General features: G+C 38.3%; 1 protein-coding gene across 1 annotated transcript in view; it reads left to right on the top strand.

Moving 5' to 3' along the window:
• The window catches only part of Nav3 (neuron navigator 3), a 291,149-nt gene that overhangs the window by 126,665 nt on the left and 142,565 nt on the right, over positions 1–21,919 (top strand). Inside the window, exons 6-8 of the mRNA XM_051139705.1 lie at positions 3,333–3,401; positions 6,340–6,479; positions 17,289–18,315. Coding sequence (XP_050995662.1) covers positions 3,333–3,401; positions 6,340–6,479; positions 17,289–18,315 — 1,236 coding nt within the window. The remainder of the gene's footprint in view (positions 1–3,332; positions 3,402–6,339; positions 6,480–17,288; positions 18,316–21,919) is intronic.

Genomic DNA, 21,919 nt, shown 5'->3' with positions numbered 1-21,919 from the left:
AAGAGCGATTGAAATGAACTTACACTCTACCGTGGAAGTAAGCTTTGTTATACAGAGAAAATAAGGAGGGCCCCATTAAAATGAAAATTATGATTCAATATGTATGGGGTGGGAGTTGAGACTGTATATTTCTTATAAGTCCCAGGTGATGCCAGGGTGATTGGTCACTTGTCTGTTATAAAAAACACAGAGAGAATGAGTCAGTGTAATAAACATGAGGATTGAAAGAGAACTTTGAAGCAGGCTGCTCAGGGGCACTCTGATGGCATAGCTACACACTGGCTCACTGACTCATCTGCGATGGTTGAAAAGGAAAGGGGAAATCAATTCCTGAGCACGTGTGAGTAAATCATGATAGCAGGAACAAGAATAAATAGATAGAAGTGGCATACTGGAACTTTGGAGATGAATGAAAGCAAATGATGAGTTTATTGGGTGAGTGTGGGGATGGTGCAATGGGGCAAGTCTTTTAGAGACTTGATTTGAATGTTGCAGCATGAAGAAGTTAATTCTGGAGATTTAGCTGGAAGCTTAGCCAGTAGTTAAAGAGAAACCATTGTTTGAGGAAAGGGATGTGTTCTGTGCCTTTAAAGTCAGGGGAAAGAGATGTAATGAAAAGAAGAGAAACATGTGAGAGGCAGTCCCACACCCCCACAGCTTTGGAGAATGTGCTGTCCATTGGCCAGATCTGAACAGGGTGGGTCTAGGTTCACTGCATGTATTATCCTTGATTGGAGCAACTGTTTGTGCAGGCCCCCCTGGGTCCTTTTCGGGGCTCCTGAGCTCTCTGAAGCCTTCCATACCCACATTCTTCCATACCACTCTCACCTAGAGTCCAGAAAGAACTCACAGCATCTGTCCAGATCTGGATGAGACCTGATAGGCTGTGGTCATATGGAGGGGGAGAGGTCCCATCTGTCAGAGTCTAGGGGAGGGGAATAGGGCAGAAGAGGAAGGGAGGGTGAGAGCGGGAAGATACAAGTGAGGGGGGTAACTATTGGATGTAATCTGAATAAATTATAAAAGAATAAATGAAACAAAGAAAGAGAAAAGGAGGGAAGGAAGGAAGGAAGACAGACAGAAAGAAAAACAGACAAGAGTGCCAGTGCACAGGTCAGATAGCTGTGGCAGGAAAGATGTAAACAAAAACAAAACAAAACAAACAAACAAAAAAAAAATGGAGAGCGTGGTCCGTATCAAGACAGCAGAAAGCAGTGACAATGAACAAATCCCTGGGGCTGTTCAAGATGATCACAGCAGATCTTGCTTATAACCTCAGCCTTAAAACACTGACAGAGTCCAGCCCGAGCTAATTAGCATGTTCCAGGCCAGCCTGAGCTTCTCAAAGGCAAGAGACAAATGGAAATGCTAAGTATCAACCATGAAGTAAGAGCTGTTGATACAAAGAGTGCCAGCATATAAAATATTCTCTCGCAGTAAATCCGAAAAATAGCCATGAAGCCAGCCAGACTTTGGCTAAATCACGTAATATTGCTGGAATTTGCTATTGCCTTTCTGTAATTGAGTGTCCAAAATTATGTTATTTCTTTCAACATTGATGGGTGAGCTCTTGTTTCTGGAAAGCCCGTTTTTGTTGTTATCATCGTCACTGCTCTTGTCTAGTGCGGGAAGTACACCAGAGAGTTACCTAAATTGTAGGTGGTCTTCTCCCTGGAGGATTTAAAAGTCAACTGTGAAAGTCACAAGAGACTTCCTCAACTAGCTTGCATTTTAGGTTTTCTTTCTATTTATTCAATTTCTATCTGGCTGCATTGGATCAGCTTATTCTTTTTCATTTATCCCATGATTTTTGTTGACACAGAAGCAGGTTGGCCTCCTGCCTCGGTTCATGGCATAGCTAAAATACTGCTTGTTTTGTACACAAATAGCAGCGTATAAAGTAATGAATGTGAAAAACATGTGCTCCGTCAACATGAAAACATCTTCCCTATGAGACTATATTCCCCTTCCATGAGGGTGCTGTAAGGCTATACACATTCCCACACCAGGTGGGTTCAGGAGAGTGAGAAATGCCCTAGGGAACACTTAGCGGGTCCACGCTATTCTAAGGTCCTTGTCCTGCTAAGGACTGTTCGTGTGCTCCACGTGTGATTATGCAGAGGTGCAGTGATTCCTCTGGGGAGTGATTCTGCATGAACGCCTCTACCCTCGGCCACCATATGTGTGCCAACAGGCACTTGGATCTATTGAGTCTAATTCTTTTTTTTTTCTCCCCCTACACACTGTCTCTTCAATTTTTTGTAGCACAGACATCAATTTAAGGTACAGATTTGCATTTTGTAGATCAAGTGTTACTCTTCAAAACTTGATTTAAGTAATGATTGCTTACATTTATTTGAGCAAAGTATTTGACTTAAAAAAATGGTTGTGGGGTTAGTGGGACGTATCAGTGGATAAAGGCACTGGCATACACGTTGGAAGACCTCCTAAATTCAAATCCCCAAGCCTACAAGGTGACAAAAGAGAGCGAATGCCAGAATTATTCTCTGATATCACATGTTTACAATGGCACGAACAAGTCTGCAAACACACACACATACACGCGCACACACGTACGCATCCATGCATGCACTCATGCAAACACACACATATGCATTCATGCACACATGCACACATGCATGCATGCATGCACACAAACAAACACACATATAGACACACACAATAAATTAAATTGTTAAATATAATTCAAGAACTTCAGTCATTATCAAATGTTTTAAGGATTTTTTTCCAGAACTTGACTCTATTTAATTTTCAACTTTTCTATACAGCTTTCTTTAAACAAAAATATTTTATTTTAAACTTTTTTAAAAAATTTGTGCAGTATTAGGTATCAGCAATAACGTGTGAGCCATAAGGTCGTTTTTCAATGAATTTATTTTCAAAATATTTGGTTTAAAAAGAACAAATTAAAGTTGACCAAACTCTCAGGTCATATTTATCATTTTACTATTCTGGAGAAAGGAATTTTGACCCATAAGTGAAACCTTAGTCTCTTTTAACGTTTTCATGGTCAGGTGAAGGTTAAGGTTCTATAAGATAAGTTAGTAGTATTAAATATTTGTAATGTCTAGTATCTCACAGGAGAACTTTAAAGTCTCATGAGGGGTGCTGTGCTATTTCTCAGGGCATTCATAATTGAAGCTCATGGTTCATGTGTTGCATTGCCATAATTTTCTGATTAATTTGTTCTTTATATGTTTATGTGTATTTCAATTGCATTTCATTAACTCATAACTTTCTTGTAAGTTTGACTTTTCTTTCCATGTTCAAAGAATCCCTTTAATTCAATCTCTCTGTTTCTCCTCATACAGTCTGACAGCCAGATATGCAGCTCAGTGTAATCACAGTGGAATTGCAACCAGTCAGAAAAAGCCTACTAGGTCAGTTCATGTCTCTGCTCTATTGTTTGTTAGTGATATTCAAATAAACGCCAGTGGTATTCTTTCCCTCCACTCTACTACGTTCTAAAACACGACACCCCTTAGGAATACTAAGTTCAGAGCACCCAGCTCTTCCAAGCAGATTTCCTTATGGGACTTTGAAATGACTGTGGTAGGAGACTCAATGGCTTTGATTGAGATTTAGGGACGCACAGCGATATGCTCGGCAAAGGCTGTGTCCTTCACTTAGAGTAAGCGAGGGAAAATAATAACTTGGAAAGCCTTTTGATCTCTTCAAGGTCTCATAATCTGAAAGTTATCCGACAAGATTTTTAGCTATTTTGCAATAGACATGCTTTTTGACATATGTCTTTAAAGATAAATATCTATGCTTTTTAATTACAAAATGACGACATATAAAATATTGGAAGAACTTTTGTTTTTGTTTGTGTTATTGATAAAAAGAGATTAATGGTAGTTCAAGCCAGCTGGATGAAGCCAGTGCAGGGCAGGGGTTTGCACCCTGATCTGTGCTGCTGTGCACATACGTACTCCCTGAGGAGCTATCGAGTGGTGATGTGTTCACCATTGCTTCAGCCAGGATTTAGGCTGCCCAATCCTTCAGGGATACTTCTGATGGCTTGATGACGTTAGTGTCTTAGCCTTGCCTTGTTTTTTGTTTTGTTTTGTTTTTTTTTTGTTTTTTGTATTTTTTTTTTTAAACATGAATTTCCACATTAGTAAAAACTTATTCTGGAGAGGAAAATGTTTTGAATCATTTAATTAAAATTACAACAAATGATATAAATCACTGTGTGTGAGGACAGGGCCCACCATGAAGAATAAGCACTTCCATGGCTCCTGGAAAGACGTGAGCATATGAGTGCTATTTGCAGTTCTTTGTTCTGATGAAACTTTTCTGTGTCACATACTCTCTTTCTTCCTCTCTCTCTTTTCCCCCCCTTCATCTCATTTCCCTTTTTATGGCTTTGATGGATGATCCGGAGGCTCTGGCTGCCTGTCAAATTAGGATAATGAGAAGAGCAAACGTATCTTTTAATTTGCTTTAATTTGTTCTTCTGAGGGCTGAAGATCACTTAACTTTATGGGTCACAGTAAAGATTTTAAAAAATGCATCTTAATTGCTTTCAAGAAGTGGGTCAAGTTTCATTGCAAACAGGACAAACTGTTTACACATGCGTTTGGAATGAGTTTCAAAGTCTACGGTTATGTCTGCAGAAATTGCTCTCATATTTATTGGGATAGGGACATTTGGCCCACTTAATTACTTGACTTCTTTCTGTGGGGAGCAGTCACTGGTACTGTAAATTCCTAGTGTCTGTGCTTATGATGATGCAGTTGCAACCCCTTGGAGAGCTATTTGAGGAAAAAAATTAAAAGCTGGAGTCATTTGGAAAAGATTCTAATTTTGTATATGACACAACCACTCACAAGCAGAATAGCTGAAGAGAATATTTATTAGCCGTTTGTATTTAAATGCTGAAATACAGTCAAAAATTTTAAACTCTTAGCTGCCTGTAGCATGAATGCAGTGCTGGTATTTGCCTTTTCCCCAGGCTCATTGCATTCTGCGGTTCTATATTATAAGATATATCTAATAATAAGTCAGGTGGTGCAGTAGAGATATGTTGAAAGCTGACACGCTAAATAAATTGACAATTTGGACACATAATGGAAAAAACTGTTGTAAATTTGTTATGTTTTTTAAAAAGCTGTGAAAAGATCAGCATAGTATTTCTTAGGTGTTATATTAATCTATCCATCTTTTCAAGCAGGAATGTTCAGAGCAGTACACAAGCTCATCCACACGGTGGCAGCACGTGCCCACGATGCTGACAGTATTCCTATCACATACCCTCAACCATGTTGAAAGTTCTAGGTTTTATTTCCTATAGGTTGAGCTTATGATACATATATAAAACAATGGTAATGTAAACTAAAAATTATGTTCAGTTCATGAAATAACTGAGAGTTGAAATTTTAAGGAATAAATAGTAAAATGTAGATGGATCCAAACTGAAAGTTGGTGGTAACCTTAATGAAATAGTCTCAGGGTACAATATCAAGCTCTTCTGATGATAAAAGACATGATGTGTGCGTCCACATGACTTGTTTTTCATACACAGGAAGGGTTGAAACTGCTGTTACTGTAGCTATATTTCAACTGTCATTCTACTAACAGTGATTTTCTTCCTATGGGCTTAGCATCCCGCTCTTGTCCTATGTGATGAGGTGGCCACAAGTGAAACAACAACAACAACAACAACAACAAAACAAAACAAAAAACAAAACAAAAAAACAAACACCAACACTTTTCCCAGTTTTTTTTTTTTTTGTTTTTTTTTTTGACAAGAAAATGGAAGATTTCTGTGAGAAAGCCCAGCTATATATGATATAATCATGATGTTGGGTACGGTACCATGTTGTAATGTAAACTTATTAGCTTACCTGTTTGCTTTTTCTCTAATAATCTATTCTTGCCTCTAATTTTCAAGTCTTAGCTAAAAAATTGTTCCATACACCAACAGGAAAAATTTATGACCTTCAGATGGCTAATTAATACGCTAGGGTCTCTATAAGGGTAAATGTCATTGTTACTCTTGTCATATAATTTTATGCTGTTTTTATTATAAGCTTTTATTTATCTGAGTAAGGACATTTTTTTTTTTTAGTTAAATGCCACTTTATTTTAGTTTTACTATACTTGTGGTATTCTTACTGAGAAATAAGACTAGGTTTTTCTGATAGTCTCTTCCTTTGTGTCTGGCTGTTTCTATCAAACTATCATTTTCGGCTAAGTAGGTCATAGATGATCCTGTGCTGCGGGTTTCCCACCAACTCTCCCCTGATCGCACATCCTTTCTCCTTAGTTCCTGAAGTGTACAGTAATGATGTAATTTTTCTCGTGCTATTTCAGGCTTCCAGGGCCCTCTAGGGTGCCAGCTGCGAGCAGCGGCAACAAGGCTCAGGGAGCCTCCAATCTAAACAGGAGAAGTCAGAGCTTTAACAGCATTGACAAAAACAAGCCTCCAAATTATGCAAATGGCAATGAGAAAGGTAAGTGCACACCTGTCGCGTCATGCTGCCCCGAGTCTAATGTATGTCCTGTGAATTGACACTCTAATTATAATGGTGGAACAGTGGAGCAGCTTGGGGAAGGGAGTGTTATCAGAGAACCTCCCTAAGCCCCACCATCGTGAATTCTGGCTCCTTTTTTGGAGCTCTATCTTCTGCAGAACATTTCAAGGAAATGAATTCATGTGTTCTAAAGCACACAGTTAGTTATAGAGCTAGGCATAAAATCTGTTTCACAAGAATAGTTTCCCCAGATGCATATAAATAGCATTTTCTTATGCCTTTCATGTCTTATGAAAATTTATCCTGAAATCAAAATGCTGTCCTAAATTGATTTGAATCCTTATGTCAGTTAACGTAAGTGACAAAAATGTGGGGACCGTTTAAGGCAGATGTATAAAAAAGTTGTGATGTAGTAAGCAGGCTGTGGCAGTGTTTGCCTGTTACCCCTGCACTCGGGGGATGAGATGGGAGGGCTGTTGCACGTTTGAGGGCAATGTCGGCTGCACAGTAAGTCCCCAACCAGAAAGACATACAGTGCATATATGTCTGTGATGCACAGCTGCCTTAGAAAGCAACAGCAATTGGAAATGGTATGACCTCAGCTTACCATAAGCATCAAATTACACACATATATATTTTTTTTCTTTAAAAAATGACTCAATAGACATAGAAAAATCACAAAACGAATGGGTAGAGAAGACACGTGTACATGCTTATGAATGGTAGGTGACAAATGATTCACCAGCCACACAATTCTCCATGCTATGCAAAATGTGCATTTTAAAAGGTGCTGGCTTGGAGCTTGTCCCTATTGGACCAAAGCCTAATAGAATGGATGTGTGGCTTCTACCTGCATCCTAAGGAAATCGAGATGTGCTTTGTAATACTGTGGCTGTTGGACCAAATCAATTAAAAAAAAAAAGTCCTATTTCTCATCATAGTACCCTCCCCTATGTGGAACAGTATAAGAAATTAAGACGTGATATTTAGTCAGAACATTTGGAGAGCTTGATTTGAGTAGTTAAACTGAGCACATGCTATTTCGCACAGGTTAGATGATTACCACCTGTTTCAGGAGGTAATTAGGCAGCATTCTTTTACTCAGACATAAAATAGCAGGTAAAATCTTGAACAATACACTGGATTGTGACAATCTTTCCTTTTGACTAAGACAACTTTTGGAAGATTATACCTGCTGGATATCAAAGCTGTGGTTATAGGCCCCACTTTTGAGTTCAGTGGTGGGAAGAGGAGAGGAAATTTAGTATGTATTTTGAAGTCTGAAACTTTAAAATTAAGAACAAATTCTCCTTTTGTAGACAAGCGACTGAACATGCAATGATTCATAATGCTGTGGCAAGTTCAAACGTTTAATCCAAAAGTTATGCTGTTGTGACTGTGCGCTCAATGAACTTTCAGAATATTTTGAAACCCACTTACTTTTTACATTCCTGACTTGCTATCTTAACCCACACATGATTCCAATAAAGATTTTGAAACAAGGAAAAAAGCACTCTCTTTAGGGATCAATCCAAAAGAGATTCAAATTTTTTATAATATTTTGTACCATGTATACAGCTACTTTTCAAATCCCAAGTTTAATTTCTCTTCTGTTACAGACACAATAATGTGGAACGTTGCTTCCTTTTCTTTCATTTAAATAAAATTATATCCTTAAAAGCTTTTATTCTTCTTGGTAATAAAGGAAATGGGAAATTGACATTTTTTTTAAGATGGATATAAACATTTTCCCTTATTTCTTGACCTTAGAATGTGTTCTATAAGTTCAAGCTAATTTTATAAGTATATACTATATAATTTCTAGAAGAGAGCAACAAGCTTACGAACAGAGGTGTGTTGAATGTACAATCAATATCTACTAAAAACACTCATGCTACCACACACACACATATATGTATATTATACATATGGTAGACGTATGATACATATGACACACATGTGACACCATGTAAATACTATATTAGTTTTAACACACATACATAACTAATCCTAGAAAAGAGATTTAGAAATGACCTACAAATTTGGATAAAGGTATGTCATGAAGTGCCTTTTAAATGTAATTTTAACACCTTTATTTCTAGTATCTCACTTCTGCTTCCAAGGATGTTTGAACTTGTATGTCTAGACTCCTAACATCAGTACTTAGCAATATTTCTAGTCACCACAAGATGGAGACAGATACAATGTGATATGTGGCCTTGATTGCTTACTAGAAAAAACAAAAAGTATATATATAAAATATAGGTATTATTTTATATACCTATATATAATATAATATAATATAATGGTATAACATATAGTATAATATATTATATATAATACATAAAGATATATAATATAAAGGTATATAATATATTATTTATATATTATATAAAGGTATGATCGGTATATAATATATTATAGTAATATATCGTTTATATATATATATCGGTATATAATCTCGGTATAATATATATATAAAGGTAGCTGAAATTTTCAAAACAGTTTGAAACATATGTCATTCTCCCCCTTTGAGTTAGGAGGCTATGGGGGAGGGATGTGCAGTCATAACCTGAATCATGAGGAAATATGGAAGCTGCATTTTATAGATCATTCTATAGATTTGTAGACACTTGTTACACATAAGCCATGGGCATTAACACTTTTACATAGGCTCACAAGATACACTACAGCCACCTGGGATCTGCTTTACACGGACAGGTCACTTGCTGTTAGAGTTACCTATGTCTTTGGCTCCAATGTCATTTTATAATGACCTTGTATGATTTTATATTTCTAATAAATTATCTTAAAGTACAAGAACAAACAAATTGTGAATATTACATCGAAACAAAATTATACTGTGTCTCCAAGTAAGTAAGTTTGACAAACTTTAAATGAGGGTGTTTGATTTAAGGGCTTTGATACTAGGAATTTTTAGTATTTACATGCTCCGGGTTCCTTTTTATTGCTCTGGATACCATGACCAAGGCAAAGTATAGAAAAAAGAGTTTGCTGAGAGCTTACAATTTCACAGGGTTAGAGTGTGATGCCATCATGGCAGGGAGCATGGCAGCATCAGGCAGGCAGGCATGGTGCCGAGGCACAAATGGAGAGCCAGCAAGCTGAGACAACAATTAGGAGGGAGAGTGAGCGGCAGAAAGAGCTAATTGGGAATTGCATGGGCTTTTGAAACTTAAAAGCCCATTCCCAGTGACACATCTCCTCCAACAAAGCCACACCTCCTAATCCTTCCTAGATATTTCCACCACCTGGCTACCAAGCTCTCAAATATATGAGCCTTGGGGACCAGTCTCATTCAGATCACTATATTACATGGCATAAATATTTAAATAGCCAGGCGTGGTGGCACACGCCTTTAATCCCAGCACTTGGGAGGCAGAGGCAGGCGGATTGCTGTGAGTTCGAGGCCAGCCTGCTCTACAAAGTGAGTCCAGGATGGCCAAGGCTACACAGAGAAACCCTGTCTCGAAACCCTCCCCCCCCAAAAAATAAATATTTAAATTATTTAGGCATTTACTTCTATTGGAAATATATTCTTCTCTCATCCAACACATCCTAACCACAGTTTCCTCTTTCTCCATCTTCCAAGATCTCCCTACAGGCTCCCTCTCTCCCAAATCCACTCTTCCTCCATTTCCTCTTCAGAAAAAAGTAGGTTTCCAAGAGACAGCAGCCAAACATGACATTAAAAAAAATAAATCGAATAATAATGTTCTGTTAGCTAACAAATTATTCTTGGATGTGACCAAGAAAGATGATAATTAAAAAGACATTTCCAACTGTTACAGTTTTATAATGAAAGAATTTAGGGTACATTGTTTAAATGTTATAAATATAATACTTATTTCTTCTGAATTATTAGAAATTAAAATATCTAATTTTAATAGTTTAAAATGTTTCATTTAGTACTTAAATAAATTAAGTGTAATAATTTAAAGGAATAGTTAGTTAAGCAGTGTAAGCAACACATTGAGAATTACTGCTTGGAAGTGGCCTGAGAGATTGAGTTTATTTTATACTGTTGTATGAATGTTTAAGAGATCCATTTTTTAGGGCCAAGTATATACTTCAGTAGTAGAGCCCAGTGTGGCTTAAAGCCATGGTTGCCTCCCAATTCTTCAAAATCACAATATCTCAAAGTAAGAAGAAAGATGTTTTATTTGAAGAATGAGCCAAATTAAAATTTGGAACTCTCTAGAAGTTTTTAATGTGCAATTAAGATTTATTTATAATAACAATCTTTTTTCTTTTTAAAAGTATTTTATTAATTTATTCATATTACATCTCAATTGTTATCCCATCCCTTGTATCCTTCCATTCCTTCCTCCCTCCCACTTTCCCCCTACTCCCCTCCCCTATGACTGTGACTGAGGGGGACCTCCTCCCCCTGTATATGCTCATAGGGTATCAAGTCTCTTCTTGGTAGCCTGCTATCCTTCCTCTGAGTGGCACCAGGCCTGTATAATAACAATCTTAGTTCAATATTAAAGAAACACAAACTGTTCAAAGTACAGTACCATTAGTTGGTCTGATTGGAGTGGAAGGATACAGGCTGAATTCCAAATTGTGTGGCATCCAATAGAACCAGTAGAAAACCACGAACCTCAGCTTAACAGCTAATTCAGTTTTAATAATAAGGCATTTTTTCAAAAACCGACAAACAAAAAGTAAAAAAGAAAGAAAAAAACCCACAAAAAATGTGCTCATTTTAAATGAATTAAATGATAAGCACACATTGTCATAAACTATTACTTATAGAGACAGCTGTGGTGGAGATGTTACAGGAGAATGCAATGCCTTCTCGTTGTTTCATTGAAGTGGAACATAGGGACAAATTTCACTGAACAAATGCTGACATGAAGAAAGCATCTTTTGTTAAGCTATTTAGAATCCTTCCTTCTCTTCTCCTGATCACCTGCCATTCAAAAGCAGACTGTGAATAGCACAGGATGATATCGGCATTTATCGGGGCCTGTGCACACTAAAGGAGTGCTCTAGACAAATGCATCCTCAGAAGAAAGCCACATGCCTAATCACTAGGAACTAGATCCTGTAAAAACCATTTTATGACTCATCTGCCCATACATTGTACATCCTTTCAGAAACATTAATAAATTAGTTTGTTCTTACAAAATCTGTGCAACACATTTGAGAGAAAATACAAAATAAGCTCTTGGAAGTAGAAATGTCCTCTGTTTCCTTGTGATTTAGTTGTGAGCTACATTTCTTTTCTTTTCTTCTCCTTTTTTTCTGTGTATTTTTGGTTGCTTTACTGAGAAACATATTCATAATCCTGCAGAAATAAAACAACACTATTTAGCAGTAGACCTCTATCATGGGGGTTATATATTGCTTTATGTGTAAGGATTGTGTGTCTGGCAAAGATACAGAACACATTGCCAAAGTGTGCGCTGAGCTCTAAGCCTGGGTTGCCTGACACAGCTCCTTAGAGAGGAGTTTTTCCATGTTGCTAAGAGCTATGTCTCAGTACCAGAGGGAATGCTACTGCCATCACACTGTCTCTCTCAAATGGTCCACATGCTGATCATGTACCATTCTCAAGAGGAGAGCATCAAGCATCTTCTAGTATGGAACCTTTTTAATTTTATTTAGAGCCAACCTGGAGTTAGCAACATTTTGACTCACTGTTGTAGGCCATTACAATTAACATGAGTCTTGCATTACTTTTCCTTTGAAATTCTGATGCTTAAGGTCAGCTAAGCATAAGATATTCCCCTTAAGCAAATATTTTTCTGGTTCATTTGTCCCCTATTCCTTGTAAAGGTACCATAAGGAACTACACTACTTTCCTTTTCTCTCCTACATAATGCTTTTGTTTTATGGTTTACTTATTTTCATTTTGAGTATATGAGTATTTGCCTGCATATGTATACACACATCATGCACTTGCCTTGTGCCTGTGGAGGTCAAAAGAAGACACTGGAACCCTTGGAACTGGAATTACAGATAACTTTGAGCAGCCATCTTGGTGCTCGACAAAGAACACCTGGCTCCTCTATAAGACCAGCAATTGTACTTACCTGTTATTTTTATTATTATTTTAAATTACCAATAATTCCATTGTATTTACCATGGCTCTTATTTTATCATAAAATATGATATCAGTACCACAAGTCCCAAAATCAGAAATGTTTTCAACTGTTAGCCCAATTCTGAGCACATATAAAGTACTATCAAAGTGTAATCTTAGTAAAATGTATTGGCAGTTTGCATGCACATGCATACATACTGAAGGATTTCATTCACTGCCGCAGATAATAGAAACTGGTTGGTGGATAGAAACATCGCCAAATGTCACATCCCTTCACAAAGTAGCTCCCTGGCTTTGCAAATGGTACAGGAGCACATAAGCTGAGAGGACAGTGTGTCTGTAATAACGTCCAAGGTTTCTGTTGAGTCATTATAAAATTGATGACTGCAACATTTCACAGGCAATTGCCTTTGAAAGGCAATGTGCTGAGACACAATAGAAGCAACAGAATACATTTACATCCGAGCCATCCTTTTTGACTTTTCACGCTTTTCAAGGGTCTTTTTGATATGTTATTGTGAAACAAATTGATATTTTATATATTATTACCAACCTTATTAACATAAACCCATAACTCCACTGTTTCTTTCCTTCCACATGAATTACTATGCTTAGCGTATCCTTTATCCAATACTACTACCAGTGTCATCCAGCACTGCCTAATTCCTGGGCGTGGCAGGGCGGGGGGGGCGGGGCAGAACGACGTTTGTCAATGACTGCTGCTACTGTCATCATCGTCACCTTATATAGTTCTTACTTAAAAGTTCGTTTTCTTTTATCTAAGTAAGAAACTTAGCAGTAGATGGACAAACGGGATAATTTCTGTGCTCCTTATGAAGCAGGTAGCACTGTCAGCAATGTGGACCAAAGCTCTAAAGCAATGTAGTTCATCAATGACCCCACCCCTAAACGTCCTGTGTATGCTGCAGCCACCATATTTACCTCAATGTATTAGTTTAAGAGTAGATTAGAATTGTTCCTAAATTGTTGAGACAGTTACTTGCCAGGGGAGGAAGCCAGACATTGACGGTGTAAGTTTAGATGTTTTCTAAGCGTGAACTCATACGTGTCCTCACATAAGTATAAGGAATGTGTGTAAGCGAGCTATCATAGAGTAGAGTAGTATTGTGGTAGAGAGTATCTTATGTTATTTATATTTAAATTCTACTCAATGAGGAAGAAGACAAACATGACTCAAACAAGCATACAGTGAGAAATACCATCACAATTTCAGGGTTACAACAAACATATAGAACAAAGGAGTAATTACTTTCCCCACATATTGGAGTCATAACAGTCCAGTCCAAGGTTTTGGGCTGTTCTGAGTCATGCTACATACGTTACTGAGAACCTGTTGCTTTCTCTTATGGAGCTCCAGTTTTCCCATTTCTGGCAAAGGAGCTCTTATGTGTATGGGTGATTGTTATGGGTTTTAATGTGATGGCATGGATAAACATCTCACAACACGCTTAGAATAATCAGTTGAGAAGCCCTGTTCAATGGTTATGGTAGTGTTTGCGATGGTTGCTATCTAGATGGAAGAAGAGGAAGAGTAAAAGAAAAGTGTCATTTGGAGATCAGAGATAGAGTATTGATTACCATAATCAGATAAAAACCATAAAATGTAAGGCACAACCAGATTGTTCGACGCCACTACATTTGCATATGAAGGATCTGTTCTTCTTCTTTTTTTTTCTATATCAATATTTATTCATAGTCAGGAGCTGACTTACCAGCCTTGAGAAGCATGTCACTGGGAGTTGAATGCTTCATACTGAATATATAATTGTCACAGCCTAAGGTTCCCACTTTCTACACCCTGTAGATGCTACAAATGCTGCCATTTCAGCTGCTGCTGTCACACTCTCTGTCATGAGGAGCCCAGGGAGATTTCTTCATTCAAGCATCTCCCTGATACTCAATGACCTGTGGTTTGCCCTTTTAAAGAAGCTCAAGGCTCCTTATTGCTGCTATATAAAGACAGACTGGGGACAGGCTGAGAGCTGAGCTTAGAAAAGTGTCTCAGATGTGTGTGCTCCACTAAAGCCAATTTTACAGCTGCTGCCATGACCATTGCTGTGTACAGATGTCATAATCTAGAGACACATGTGTCTCATTTTGGAGTGTAGCACTGTTGACTCTGTCCTTGCACTTCTATGGTCTACTTAGTTAATTCCCTTGACCTGTTTTCTGTTTTCTACGAAAGGAATGGCATTGCTTCTCTTGTCTATCAGCCATTTCTAAAGCATCCCGACCCATTCTTTCCTGCGCTTTCCTATCCTCACCATAGTTCTCAGGTCCACAAAGCCAGGACTCTTTTGCCTTGTTAATTAAGTGGCAAACATACAGTAGACTATAGACTCAAACTAATTTCTTGGCTAAATGGAACAGGAAATGAACCATGATGTGCCTTATTTGTTTTTAGTGACTCTTTGGCACAAATTGCTCAGTGCCCAGAGGAGCTCAATTCTAACCAAGGTTCCCGAAAGTCACTGAATCAAAAATATCAGTATTTCATATCAATAAAATGTTAATTAATTTAGCCAACAGGGATGCCATTAGGGTAAGAAATAAAGAAAATAAATTAACTCAACCCTGTCTACTCCAAACATGGTCTTTGACCTGTAGCAATTATAATAAATGGAGGCTTATTGTATATGTAGACAGTCAAAGCCCATGGAAGACCTGCTAACTCCCAGAACACATGGGATAGCACATGATCCCACTAAACTATCAGGTCCTGTATCATGCTGCATGGTGACACAAACATCAAGCACTCAGACAAAGACAATTACAGAGTCATACTGTGCAGGAGCCCTCATTTGTGATAAACTGTTGAATAAGTTACTTGGACTCACTGAGTGTGCTGAACTAGAATCCTAAGCTCTTCCCACCTCATAGGCTTATGGTGAAATAGTAAAGTTAAGGACTCTATAGAACACATATATGGAATGGTTGTGTCCACAATATTAATGTTATTTTCGGTATAGGATGGGAAATGTCACAAATAGTGTTTGATGCCAAAGTGAGAGTTGGCTGAACTTAGGATGACACCATCATGGTCCTTGAAGCTGTGTTATCAGCATGACAGGCTTGGATTTGGGGTGACTGCTTTTTCCAAATGTATGTTCTAATTTGCATACAAATTTTTATAAATGGAAACACACGGAAATATGTATACTTCGTTAATAAGGGTTCATTAATACTCCTTTTGCCTTGAGAGCCTATACATAGCCCCTTATGTTATCTAACTAGCTTTATTGGGTGGACCTGTGTGGTCTCAGGAAGTTCTCAGCATCACTACCATTTCTTCCACATACCCTGCTCTTCAGATGTTTGACATATATCACCCCATACTGGCATTCATCTTCTATGCCTTTTATTTGCTCTAACAGGATTATGCTGTCTAGGAGTGCCTTGAGGCCAGAAGCCACTCAGTATACACTAACAGATGATATGATTAGACTACATCCTCTAGATAGAGGGAATTCAATCAAATTGATTCATATTCTTAGAAAAAGCAGAATAGTGTGACAGTAATTTCTTAAAATCAGTAAACATGTAAATTTATGCTGAGGGGCAGATAATAGAAGGTTCCTAGGGAATCTGTAAAGTGAGGATGCTAATAGATACTCTTGTCTTGGGATTATCATGAATAAAAATAGAAATGGAGGTGGAAGCTGGGGATGCATCTCAGTATATGAAAGCACTCAGGGTACAAGTGCAAAGACCTGAATTAGATCCTGGAACCCACGTGGAGAGACAAATGCAGTGACACACATCTGTAATTTCTACAGCTAAAGGAAAAGTAGGTGGTAGAAGGGAGGGTAGGAAAATCACCTAAAATCCCAGCCTGGCCTGCCTAGTGTATACTTTGAAGAAGCAGAAACCCTACGAAAGGTCCTGTCTCTGTGAGGAAGTACTCCCCAAAATACCTTTATGCATACACACGCACACACACACACACACACACACACACACACACACACACAGAGAGAGAGAGAGAGAGAGAGAGAGGAGGGAGGGAGAGGGAGCCCGTACACGACAACATATAATCATAGTGGTTAGGTAATGTTAATAAATACAGTTAATTAAAAAGCTACATCATTATTCGTAGTCAGATAACAATAGGTAATATCCTTATAACTAAGAAAAGCTTTCCATTTCATAAGCAATGTGGAATATTTACTTGGGATGAACTAATTAGTTAGTAAGGAATTTCTTAGGAAAGGGAATATTGTCCTATCTTGAAATATATAAATACTTAAGACTAATACATTCCATTTGGCAAGAGTAACTTGAGTATGTGTTTGGTTTTCTTCCTGAAATTGATTCCATCCAAATAGTAAACAAAATGTAAAGAAAGAAAATCATATCACTGAATTAGTAATGCTTTATAATATGCCACTTTTTAGTTCAGAAGAAATATGTGTGTATAATTAAGAAATAAGCGGGGCTGCAGAGATGACTCGGTGGTCAAGAGTTCATAATGCTCTTGCAGAAGGCAGGAATCCCAAGGAATCTGATGCCCTCTTCTGGCTTCTGCTGGTACCTGCACTCACATGCACATGCACACACCCACACACAGACACACAGACACACAGATGCCTAATTTATTTTTCAGGAAGGAAAAAATAAATAGATAAACGATGGTGTTTCATAAGTGACCAAGACAAATCAATCTTTCCCATTTTTTTCTTCATCATGTACAGATTCCTCCAAAGGACCTCAACCATCTTCAGGTATAAATGGAAACACACAGCCTCCCAACACTGCTGGGCAACCCCCAGCCTCTGCCATCCCTTCCCCAAGTGCCAGCAAGCCCTGGCGGAGCAAGTCCATGAATGTCAAGCACAGTGCCACCTCTACCATGCTGACGGTGAAGCAGCCAAGCCCAGCCACCTCTCCCACTCCATCTTCAGACAGACTGAAGCCCCCTGTCACAGAAGGGGTCAAAAGTGCTCCCTCGGGCCAGAAATCTATGCTTGAAAAATTCAAGCTGGTTAATGCTCGGACTGCGTTGCGCCCTCCGCAGACTCCCAGTTCAGGATCTAGTGACCTTGGGAAGGAAGATGATGCCTTTTCTGAATCCGGAGAGATGGAAGGCTTTAACAGTGGTCTGAATAACGGTGGCTCAACAAACAGCAGCCCTAAAGTGTCACCTAAATTAGCCCCTCCAAAAGCAGGAAGCAAAAATTTCAGCAATAAAAAGTCTTTGCTGCAGCCAAAAGAAAAGGAGGAAAAGAACAGGGACAAGAATAAAGCCTGCGCTGAAAAGACAGGAAAGGAAGAAAAGGACCCGGTGGTGGAGACGACCCCGAAAAAGACCTCTAAAATCGCAAGCTTGATCCCAAAGGGCAGCAAGACCGCAGCAGCCAAGAAAGAAAGCTTAATTCCATCGTCCAGTGGGATTCCAAAGCCAGGCTCAAAGGTGCCCACGGCAAAGCAGACTATTTCACCTAGCAGTGGAGCAGGCAAAGAGTCTGAGAAATTCAGGACTACGAAGGGAAGCCCTTCTCAGGCCTTCCCAAAGGCCATGGCCACGGAGAAAGCAAGCTCACCCAGCCTCTCGGCTTCTCAGGAGGGTAGGGAGGCTGGCCACGCATCTCCCTCTAGCTCCTGTGTTATGCAGGTGGCACACAGCAGTGGACAGAGCCCAGGCAATGGACCGGTCCAGCTCCCTCAGCAGCAGCAACATAGTCACCCCAACACTGCTACGGTGGCTCCTTTCATTTACAGGTGAGGTGGCCTCTGTAGCTCTGTGTTGACCGCTCTTCCTATTTGGACGTGTAGCGTTAAGTGAAATGGACTGTTGAGAATGCTTCTCTTTGAAGCTACAGGACTAGAATTCTGTACAAAAGCTTAATCTGGGGCAACCGTTCCATGTGTCCGGTGCTCTTCTCTCAGAAGCTGAGGCCTTTAAAAATTAACCCGCATCTTGTTAACGGCAAGATGGAACTGAGCTGCCACGACTTTCTCATGTTCAGCTCCTCACATTACTAGCCTGTTACCACTGGCAACTACCGACCACTGTTAGCACAAGCTGTCTCTCAGATTTAAGGCACTTACTAGATCATGGCTTTGGACAATTTACTTAAAATGTCCTGGTCTCATTTCCTTCGATTGTTAATAAGGATTAAAATAGTAAAAAAGGCGATGGGTATATTTGTTCTACATTCTAGTATAGTGTAAATCTCTAAGTGCTTTTTTAAAAATGAGGTATAGCATTCACAAAATAAATGTTGTATTAAATTCCTGCTACGAAATACACATTTGTAGCTAAAAATAATTATATAATTAGTATATTCATATTTTGCAATTTTTTATTTGGAGGACCGATTCTAAACTATATATATATATATATATATATATATATATATATATATATATATATTTGACATATATATACACACACTGATATATATCAACACATAGTTATATATTATATCTAAAAATATATGCATGCTACTACACAGTTACCAAGGTAGCCCATTTGTCTTGTGATATGACTTGCCTTATCAATTAGAGCTTTGTCAGTCACTAGTATAAATCTAATTTAACTCACTGTCTGCTTAGTAAAGACCTGACCAAGGGAAGAAAAATGCCTGCTTTGGTCCTATCCTTTCAGGAGGTTGTCAAGTTTAAAGTATGTAAGAAAATTTAAAAACAGGAAGCAAGACTTACTACAACTATCACAAACCGAGGGTACAGTGAAATATTAATTAATGTATTGAATGTACAGCTTTTCAAAAAAAAGTCAAGAATCATAACTTAATTTTTTCCTTTGAAAGAACCTAAATGCTTTTCTCTGAGGCTGTATATACTCACTAAGGCAATATTTTAGTTTTTAAATTTGATGGGTGTGGCCACAGTTTAGCAGGTAGCACCTGTGGGTATGTCATGTCACCCAAAGGGATTCTCCATACACTTTGAAACTTTCATTTCTCCTGTTAAAGTGACTGTTATAGATGTGGGGTGATATAGCCCACTGGCTAGGAGTACAGAGAGTCTTGCCTTCTTGCTGTTCAGAAACATGGCCCGGGGTACTTGAGACTGTGGCTCTTAGAGCCACATGGCTAGCCACCAGTGATTGGTCATGTGACTTCTAGTAACAAACCTCTGCAAAATGGAGATGAGATAATTGAAGCTCCCTCATATGACTCTTTTCAAGAACAAGTTGATATTTATACCATCAGTAACATTGTCATGCTACAGCCTTCTCCAGGCCATTGAAACAGTTATTGATGAAGACTAGTTATTTCAAAAGATTTAGGTTATCATCAATAATATCAAATAATTAAAAGAAATATAACTGAAAAAAAACCACATTGTATAGTACCCTATATAAGACACAACCGCAAATTATTATCACAAAATTATATAAATCACAAAATTATATCCTCTGAAGGCAGAATTGTAAATACTTGTGCTTTCCTACCATGTGTGAGAGAGGTTTATATTCTCCATTCATGGCATGTAGAACCACATGTCCTTCCTCATTCCTCATTCTAACTATTCCTGCACATGTAAAAATCCCTTGACATGGTTTATAGGAGTTGTTGATTTCTGATATGATAATAGTCGTGATTTATGACCTTATAATGGAAGTATTATATCATGTGTTAAGTACTTGCTTACTGAAATCATGCATGTTGCAAGATTAATAGTGATTTCCTGACACAAACGCACAAATTCACCAGTATGTGATAGTGCCCCAATTGATCAGAAATGGGGAAGCAGTGACTTAAATTCTGATACATAATGATCTCAGAAAATCACAGAGCCTGCAAAATTTGCCAGCGAAACAAATTCTGACTGCCTGCACACATTTCCTATTCAGTGAGCCTGAACGCAAGGACATGTTCGTCTCTGCTTGTCAGTTCTTTCTGCAGCGTGGAAAGAATGGGGATTATTACCAGGAAATTCAGACTAGAAAAATGCCAGTCATACATTTGCAAATTTCTCAATCACTTGTCATTGGGACATTGTGGTGTACCCCTGTGAACCCCAGCAGGAAAATGGGAAGTTCAAGGGACCTGCACAATTGTGGTCAGCCTTGCCTAGAAGAAAGCCTATATCTTAAAAAAAAAATCATAATTTAATTTGTTAATAAATAATTTATTAATAAATAAATGGAACAATACTTTGCATATGAATGAACATATACATACACTATTTAAATATATTTACGTGCACAGAATTGGAAGATTATTGGGCTGATAATAATTTGTTTTCCTTTTCTCAGCCTGATGTAGGTCTTTCTTCGTGTCTTAGGTTAATGTTGCTGTGCTAAAACCCTTAGACCAAAACCAACTTGAGGAGGAAAGGAGTATATTTCATTTTTCACTTCCAAGTAAACATCTTATCACTGAGCTATTCAGAACAGAGAATAAAGGAAGGCAGGAACCTGAAGTCAGGAGCTAAAGAACAAACCATAGAGGATCATGCCTTACTAGCTAACGCCACATGGCCTTGCTTAGCCTGCTTTTATTTATTTGTTTGTTTGTTTGTTTTTATCATTTTAAAAATTATTTTTTACATATATATTTATTTTATTACACACATATACAATAAACCACATACAGCAAGAAGAACCACGACACAATCAGGAATTATATAAATGTTACATTCATAGTGTTCTGGCTATTTGTATTTGGCAACTTTAAAGAAAACATCTTTCCTAACTTGGTGCATCTAAAGTTCTGACTGTAGATCCATATCTATCATATCTCATCTTTATCAACTTAAAACATCTATCTAGACCTAAAAACACCTTAACCCCTAAACAACTAAGACTAATTGTAAAGCTAAACTATATGGTCTTCAACCCCATCAGAGACTTGAGAAGGAATAAAATTAATTACCTGAGTAGACAGGAAGGGCAGGTAAGCAGCTTCCAAAATGAGAAAATGACAGAGACGGTTTGCTGCCTGAACAGTCACCCAAAACTCTCTATAACGTTGGAGCATCATCTTCAGCCTTCTGGCCAAGTATATCTGACAGACAGATTTGTGAGGCAGGAACTATTGAGGATTTGCTTACCCTGTCTTGGCAGAGTTTGGCCATCGACTCCACCTGCTCGGAATCACCTGCCAGTCAGTGGCACTTCTATGTGATGGCCCTCCCAAGTCAATCAATAATTAATGTTCTCACAGGCCTGCCCATAGTACATCTGCAGGGTGTATTTTCTACCCTGAAGTTTCTTCTTCCCAAACGACACTGATTTATGTCAAGTGACAAAATCTACCCAGGACGTGTATTTAATCACCTTCCCTAGTGGAACACTAATGTTTACTATGTACCTGCTAGTCAACTGGTCACTGAGAATTCCATAAGTAAAATG

Source organism: Acomys russatus, chromosome 31 (genome assembly GCF_903995435.1).
Source record: "Acomys russatus chromosome 31, mAcoRus1.1, whole genome shotgun sequence".
Taxonomy (NCBI): Eukaryota; Metazoa; Chordata; class Mammalia; order Rodentia; family Muridae; genus Acomys; species Acomys russatus.
The sequence above is the reverse complement of the archived record's forward strand: the minus strand, read 5'-3'. Positions and strand labels throughout refer to the sequence as shown.